This window comes from Bactrocera latifrons, unplaced genomic scaffold, assembly GCF_001853355.1.
Source record: "Bactrocera latifrons isolate USDA-ARS-PBARC rearing strain unplaced genomic scaffold, ASM185335v1 scaffold_255, whole genome shotgun sequence".
Classification (NCBI taxonomy): Eukaryota; Metazoa; Arthropoda; class Insecta; order Diptera; family Tephritidae; genus Bactrocera; species Bactrocera latifrons.
In genome coordinates, this window is record NW_017536130.1 from 147,822 (window position 1) to 156,645 (window position 8,824).

The following is an 8,824-nucleotide window of genomic DNA, read 5'->3' on the forward strand; positions in this document are numbered from 1 at the left end:
ATTGTTATACAGAATATATTATTATTTGTTCACCTAATGGTTAGATATAGGATTATACAGGGTGTTCCAATGGGAGTGATGTAATTTCTTTTCCATAGACAACCCTAATAGTTAAGGAAATTCAAATATTTTTTTATTTAATGCAAGTACAATCAACAGCGAGGCTATTTAATTATCGATATGACTAAGATGGCCATAATTTTTTCAGTGGTCTTTCACTGCGTCACAAAGTCAATTTGAGCTGGATAAATAGAGTATTGAAATCTATCGCAACAGGGTCTAAAATATCAAGAAGAGTACTCACTACCAGCAAATACATATCTAGTATATACGTGGGCCTAGTAAAGCACAATCACATCTCTAAAATCTGCCTTGCGTCCTTTCTAAGAAAACTTTACTCTCCTTTTATTAAATACCCGATTAGCTTAGATACTTATACGCAATTAATTCGACGCCTCATTACATTTCTACAAATGCGCACGCTTAAAGTTACACACACACTCACATAAAAAACTCGCTTTTGGCGGCGCAATCACATCGCTTAGACGCACGCTGAGTCTCGACGTACTAAAGCAGCCAAGCAGCCGAGCAGCCGAGCAAAACATAATAAATTTCCCTAGAAACTCTATGTTGCCAGCTCCTAACAGCAAAGTACAACAATAAAAACAACTACCACAAAGGCAGTGAATGAATGAATGCAGGCAGCGGGGCAGTAAATGCGGCAGTACAGCAACAACACTGCGGCTTAAGACGACATTTGTACACTCGTATCTCGTAGCTGCGAAAGTTGGGAAGATTTATTGTTATTACAAAGTGAAGCAGCGCACTTCAATCATGCGGTGAATTACGCAGCAACAAATTGTAATTTATAAAGTGGAAACTCATGAGCATTCGCCGTCGCCACTTTGCGGCGAGACGCTCTGCGGCCAACTCGGCGCATAAGCGAATCAGTGAATGAGGCAGATTGCCAGCGTCGCTTTATACGCACTACAGACAGACAGACAGACAGAAGCACACAACACACACACACACACACACTGGCACATACGATAAATGAGCGCTGAAGAAGACAAGGAAATTGAGTAAAGTGCACCTTAAGTAACTTATCCGTATTTTTTATTAGCCTGAAGTGCTCTGTTTCTGTTGCATACTTACCGGCGCTTGCCGAGGTGTGAGTGCAAGCGCTAAAACAAAGGTTGTTGCGCATGTAGTGCAAGCAAATCACTTTCGTTGCAACTACACATTTGCAGATATTTGCGTGTGTGTGCYTTGGTGCTTGCCGCTTGCATCTGCAACGTGACAATACGTTCATTTATAGCGTCTCATCCGATTGCAGCAAAGTCAGCAAAGTAATGTGGCACTCAAGTACCGCCACACGACTAGTTTTCATATATTCCATGGCATATCAGCACCAATTCGTAACGATGTTACAGGCAGATGCTTACTAGCCATCTATGGTGGGTTAGTGGCGGTAGGTTGCGGTGGCAACTGCCACATTTCATACAAAGACTGCGTATTGTGGCTGCCACCAATGTTGTAAGTGCCGCAAGTGAAACGAAAGCTTGATAGCAGCAATGTGGAGGTAGACAAAAGTATTGTAGTGCAGCGTACAGTTGTGTGACGCCTACTTGCTGTATGTGTGTGTTTGAACAGAAAATGTTTTTTACATATGTTTGTTGAAGCAGCATGGGAGCGTAGTTGCATATATGCAACTTGTGTAAAATTCATAAAAGCAGACACACATATAGTCGCAGACAAAAAATGCACTTTTTTGGAATATTTTTATAAAAACATCGAGGCAGTATGAAGAGTTGCACTCTTATTATATCATTTCTATATTCTTATTGTATTACTAGTTCTGTACAACTCTGAATGTCATTCTAATGTTATTTAAAAAAAATCAATCATAAATGTATTATACATACAGATTGTCAGTTTATTATCTTCTACTTCTTCTTATTTATTGGCATAAACCCTGCTTACGTGGTTATAACCGAGTTTATAACAGTGCGACTGTCGTTCTCTCAGTTCATTATTTCTCAATTGTCTACTCACGCACAGCACCTGTTGGCAAGAGTTATTTTGCATTGGATTTGAAAGCTGCGGTTGGTGTTAATGCTGCTTCCAAGATGGACAAAATTATCTACGACCTCGAAGTTATGACTGTCAACAATGACGCGGGTGCCTAGTCACGAATGCAACGACTGTTTGTTTGATGACAGGAGATGTTTTGTCTTACCCTCGTYSAATACCAAACCCATTTGTTTTKCTTTCTTATTYATTCTGGAAAAATGCTTGCYTCARTTTGATGAGTTGTTGTCGGTAGCGTTTCCCATTTATGGTTAAGTCCGGTTTTAGAAGCTCGTAAGATAGCAAGCCAGAGCTTTTTTACGCAGTTAGGGTAGTCGTGAAGAATACATTTTTCATCACCAGTCACAATCCGATGCAGAAACGACTTCTCTTCTGACATGCAAAATCGTTTTCACGTCTCTTGGCCTCCATTCATATGCTATTCAATTTCCTTGCTTATAAAACGTATTGAAATGACTGTATAAGTGATTCCCTTGACTTGACTTTCCTGTCYCATATGCAAACTTTTTGGGCGCACTTGACATTTTCAGACATTTTTTTGGCAAAATTACCACTTTTAGCTCAGCTAGAGCATGTTCACCATAAATTCCTTCATTGCATTAACTGTCGACAGAGGTTTTCCGCATTTGAAAATAATGAAGAATAACTATGGAAGTATCTAATACTATGGAAGTAATAATGACGATCTTATAAACGTCTTTTGAAGCACCGCGATCGTATTTTTTCAGCATTTCTTTACACCAATCCATACGAGCATTTTTATGAGCGATTGTCAAATATCAAACAAACCTCTTTTACGTCCAGGTGTTCATGCAATATCGAATGTATGCTGGTGGGAGAAATGCATAGGCATGCCTCTATCTGAAGGTATGTTACATGACGGTCTTGCATTATCAGTTGGGTGCGGCATCGATGTTTTCTGTCCCAACGGCTGTTTTTGGACGACCTTCACGGAATTCGTCTTTAGCGAGCGTCGACCACGATGGAATTCAGTGCTATAGGATGGTGCTTCATAGCCATACGAAGATTTTAGTTCATCGATGCATTCTTGTCGTGATAATCCACGCCGAAAGTTGTGAAAAATGATCGCACGAAAATGTTCACGAGTTAATTCCATTTTTTGGCCGAGATGAGTTTTTTAATTCCCTGTAATTAACACAATTCACGATTAAATGACAAAACGTTCTGAGTGATGTTATGCTAAAAAATGTCAAACTTTCCAATGGAAATGTCAGATTGCATCTGGCAACACTTAGTGTTGCGAAAACTGGATTTTCCCTGTAAAACTCCTACTTTCACAACACTGCGGATTACTGCTATAAAATAATATATTATATATGGACACCTAGGTTTGGTTAGTCAAGTTTTGAAATTCTTAAAGTGTGGCTAACGCTTGTAAGAGTCTTGACTCACTTCAAAAGTATTCCTACTACGACAATATTCCGAATGCTCACACCAGAATGTTAGTACCAGTATACGAAGATAAGATTTTTCTGCACAATTCGATTTTGGTCTCTGCCAGCCTTACGCAATTTTACGTTTTCCATATAAATCCAACTACAACAATATATATAGTATGTATATGCTCAAGCAGGGCTGTGTCTGTGGTTGTAGAAGGATATGTGTGGCAAGAAAGCTCAAGTGCCTCAAAGTAATTTCCGCCTAATGGCTCTCCAGCTTCGTCGTAAGTGTGCGGAAACAGACGCCACTTACACATATGTATGTCTCACTATAAAATGCCAATCTTCTTCAGTAACAAATTCATAGTTAAGAGTACGTGTGTGTGTGTGTGTGTGTGTGTATATATACTGTTTTAAAGAAAATTAAATTGCCAAGGGCCAACTAGCTTATACACGTCTATGTATGTTTATATGTGTGAGTTGAGTTGATGTGTAAAAGATTTCCTTATAGCCAAAAAGTTGTGTGTTTAACTCTTAAATTCACTTTGAAGAGAAAGTCAAGCAGTTCTGGCGAAAGATGCCTGTAAATATTTGTTACTGTATACTATGTAATGTAAATGTATATAAATACATAATATATATTATTTTGTATAGTTTAATAATTTATAATTTATTTGCTTGTCAATTGCAGCCGAAAAGGACCCATATCCCATAGATGCATTGCCGACGTGCAATCACGCACTGTCTGTGTGTCAGCAGGAGCGGAAATGCCTCAAGCTTTTCGAGGACTTCAAGGCACATTGTAAGGTGCGAGACAATAAATGCAAAATGGAGAACAGGTAATTGAATGAAAATCGATCACATTTATTAAGAAGAAAGCGGTGAAGTAAGCGATTTCAATTTCAATTACAGTCTTAAGTTGAACTTAAAAATAATGAAATTGGAATGTTGACAAGAACATTGCCTTGTTCTCAAATTGAAGAAAATGTATATATGCTGCAGATAGTGCAATAGTAATCACATACATATACAGACTATATTACTTTCAAATAGGATTTGCATTAAGTTCTACGATACCTACAGATCATCTGAATTGTTAGGGTGCTAAGCATTAGCTTAAAAAGTCAGTTAAGAGAGTAAAGTGTATAGAGCTCACTTCAATTATGGGTAGAATAATAGGCGTACTCGCTGATTTGAGCACTGAATTGCTCATGAATAAAAGGTCAGTGGATGTGCTGTGACGGCTCCAAACACATCGCATTTCTTACTGAATATCTTCTTAAGAAGTAGACTTCTTCTTACACTTAAGAGTGCTTCAAAAAATTAACTTTTAGTCAATTCTTCAATACGGGTAGGAAAATTTTGGATGGAACCACACAAACGGTGTTGTCGAATTTTCTTTTCTCTACCACTATTTTGTCGCCGTCTTTCCTTCTTAATATAATATGAATGTCGCTGCGTCTCCACTCAGAGTTTTCAAGAAGAATGACTAATGGAGTGGACACCGAGTTCGACTGCGCGGACCTAGATCTCAGGTGACCTTTTAAACTGACAACATTTTGCAATATCATCCTGTCGGAAATCATTGCGGTCAGGAARGCTGCTGAGGCACCTAWCAACTCCGGAAATAGCAAGATAGCATTGCCTCAGAGAATGTTCATAGAAGCAGGGAGGCGTTAGATCGGGTGGCTGCCGAAAATCGGCTGCATTTATATTGGGTTCCAGGCCATAAAGGCGCTCTAATGAAATAACTGATGACATTGCCAAAAATGTCAACCGCGTGAATACCGACCCAGTTGAGGAAATACGATAGTCGGTAAAATCGAAATTTCCGAAAGGTCTGACAGAAGGTTAGAATATCTTAGGGCATGCAGGATTACCAAGATCATGTGCAAAGGAGCAGAAGGAAAACACGCAAGCTTTCAACCAACACGATCTCGGAAAGATTGTCGGACGGTTGTCAGTCTAGTCAGAGGTCACAACTTACTAACATTAGGATGTGCAGGAAAGTAGGTATGAGAGATACTCTAGAATACTTTCTCTGCTTATGTTCGGCCTTAGATAAACAGAGCTGCAGGAAGTCTCTTGTCTGAGACTGTTATTTYCTTTTCAGTGGCAGTGATTTTTACGTAGTGGGTCTCAAACCCAGCGCCAACCCTGGTGTGGTGCCTACGCCTTCTCACCTTAGCTCGCTTTCAAATGGATGTTTTTTGGCTATCCGGAGGACACTTGGTTTAAGAATGGCGCTCAAAAGTATGCAGTGATAGTGAATCTCATGTTTAGCATATCTGATGCAGCCTTTTTACTTTAGTCTACTCTTGTTTCTGCAAGACGGTCCATGTAGAGTTCAAACTCTAAAAATGTCACAGTCTCAAAATGTTTTATTTCAAACACTATTAATATCACGAAGTTCGACACTTAATAGTTTTGCATATTAACAAAACTTATCACATTCAAACTTTTGCACGACTGTCTGGCAGACAACAGTGATGGCAAACAAACTATAGTAAGTTCAATTAGTTTGCTTTGTTTTGCYAGTGGCGCCGCCGACTTAATTAAATCTATCGCCATTCGATGTCAACAAGCCGCAGTTAATTAGCCCACCCAGCGGCACTGCTGCCACACTTCAAACCCGCTCGCTGCTGCAGCACTACACGCACTTCGCACCGCCATTCATGTGGCAACAAGTCGCTGCACTACTCAACAACTACTACAAATCAATTATTATCATCGATAATGAATTCTACATAATTAATAGCCGGGATAGTGCCAACAGCTGTGCGAGAGCACATGTATACACACACACATACCAACCGAGTTACAATGCAAGGCGCCAGCAGGCCCACTCCGTGCTTGTGGCTGCCACGGCGGCAGTGTTCAATACTCTACTATCTGCATACTTTTCTTTYTTCGACGCTTTCGRGCGCTGCACCCACATTCGCACCCGAACTTGTGCACAGGGCRAAAATAAAGTTTCCGAGTTCATAACTGAGTTCACTAGCACTTTGCAGATGGCACGGAGGTCCCTCAGCAACTTGGCATTCACATTCAACGCTGCGCTGCAGACATTGCATGCAACATAATACTGGCAATGCGGAGGGGAAGACTGAATAATTTATTGTATACATAGCACTTGTATGTGCGCGAGATCCATTGTAAGTGAATGGGTGTAAGTGTGTATTTGGGACCTTCTCGACTTTAGATTCGTACACTAACGCTCTTTGCTACGCACGCATTCACACATACACCGCCTTGCTCGCATAAAAACTTATATTCAACGCAACCCCTTGCATTCAGTTCTAATTGAAATTTGATTGGAAAGAACGTCGGCTAACCTCAGACCACAACACAGTGGCGATTGCGTCGCAGCGCCAAATGGAAAAAGTTGTGTTGGAAAAAACGCTCGGCAAATTTGGCCACTAAAGTCATATAAGTAAAGGAAGTAGCAGGCAGACAAGAAGGGTAGCTCGGCTGCAGTCGCAAGAGTGAAAGTTCTTTTGGTTTTGTGTGTTTGCATCTGTAGATGTGTGTGTGTGTGTGTGTGGCAGTTATGAAAAAGTTTTGCTGCCCTCAATTACGAGTGAATCACTCTCTTGCTGCAAGTTACTCGAGCTCGAGTGCATCATATTTGAATAGTTGGACAAATTGGTGCTGTGAAATATATAATACTTCTAACTATGATATATCATGATGTATTTGAGTCCACAGCGGTAAATAAAAAACGCTCTTGCGGACAGAGCGCAAAAGCAAGGAAAATGAGAAGTGAGCGAGGAATACAAAAATTTCTTTTTATTCAATTTGCAAGAAATAAAAAAAAGTTTGTGGGTATTCAATAAACTCCCCGATCCGCACATATTAATAAAAGAAAAATTTGACTATAATTTCTTAGAATTTTCAAATTGTAACCACACTTCTTTTTATAAAGATTATAGTTAATTATATTTTTGGATTTCGAACTATGTTGTCGCCGTCAATGCCTCTGCACCATACAGCAGGACAGGAATAATGAGTGACTTATAGAGTTCGGCCTTTGTTTGTCGAAAAAGGACTTTACTTCTCAATTGCCTACTCAGTCCGAAGACAAAAGTTGGATTTCGAGGCTGATATAGTTGTTTGTGTTTATACTRGTTCCAAGATAGACGAAATTATCTACGACTTCGAAGTTATGACTGTTAACAATGACTTGAAACCCTAGTTAGTTTTGCAAGTTTTGAAATCGCGGCATAAAGGCTACTCCTATTCGCGCTGTCAAAAGCAGCTTTAAAGTCAACAAAGGAGTGGTGTGTGCTTATCCTCTTTTCTCGGGTATGTTCCAATCGGTTTGTTGACGGTGGTCTTTAGTCTTTCACGCAATACGCTCGRTAGAACCTCATCATATTCTACAAAGAAACTGATGTATTATCCTTATCAGATCTTCGCCGCCGTGGTTGTATAGCTCGGCTGGCAATCCATCGGCTCCCGTCGCCTTGTTGGTTTTCGGACGGGTCAAGCAATTAAACGTTTGTTCCAACGTCATCGATTGGCGAGTCGAGTTCACCATATTCTGGTGTTACGTTTTCACTGCCATTCAGCAGCTGAAGAAACTCACGCATTTCGGCTTCTCTCTTTATTTGTCTGCAAATGCGTCTCGTTGCCCTCTTCAACTCTCGGTATCTATCTCATTCGTCTTCAGAGGCTACAGGGTTTATCCTGAAAGTAATWTGGCTGATTTTTTTCCGCCGCGACTGCACTTCGGAGCCTGCGCGCAGAACCCGGATTCAGTAGAGGGCATTCATAGCYAACGAACGAACGGCTGTTCAGTTGTCTCTGGGCACCTGCAGAGTCAGGACAAACATTTTCGCGCGAYTTGTTTCTGTGAGTGGTGCAAGCCGAATATGCAGCGTTCGTCAGTGCAGACGTACATGATTAAATTCTGTTTACGTTTGATATGATCAAGTAAGTTCACGCAGATGTTACTTTGGCAAGAAGTGGTGAGTTTCGGTGGCACCAGGCTTTTTTGGAGGGTTCGGGAAGAGGTCTSTGTTGAAGACCGGAAGAATGAGCAAATCCAAAGTTAAAACAGTTAAAGTACTCAAGAGACTCAAACACATAGTTGCGCCACGACAACGCTCCGGCTCACACCGCCTTTTTTGTGAACAGCTACCTAACTTAGGCCGGCATCCCAACACTTCCGCAGCCGCCCTTCAGTCCAGCGGTGTCCCCCCGTACTTTTTTTGTTTCCTTGTCTGCAAAGGCTGATGAAAGGCAAGCATTTTGAGACGACAGAGGGTATTCAAGCAGCATGCACCTCCGCTCTCAAGGCCGTGTCGGAGAATGCCTTCCGTGACGCCGTG

At 40.8% G+C, this 8,824-nt stretch overlaps 1 protein-coding gene across 2 annotated transcripts in view; it reads left to right on the plus strand.

Moving 5' to 3' along the window:
* Positions 1–8,824, plus strand: part of LOC108969516 — a 147,756-nt gene that overhangs the window by 75,602 nt on the left and 63,330 nt on the right. For both annotated transcript variants that reach the window (XM_018934272.1, XM_018934273.1), the window contains exon 4: positions 4,183–4,330. In XM_018934272.1, coding sequence (XP_018789817.1) covers positions 4,183–4,330 — 148 coding nt within the window. The remainder of the gene's footprint in view (positions 1–4,182; positions 4,331–8,824) is intronic.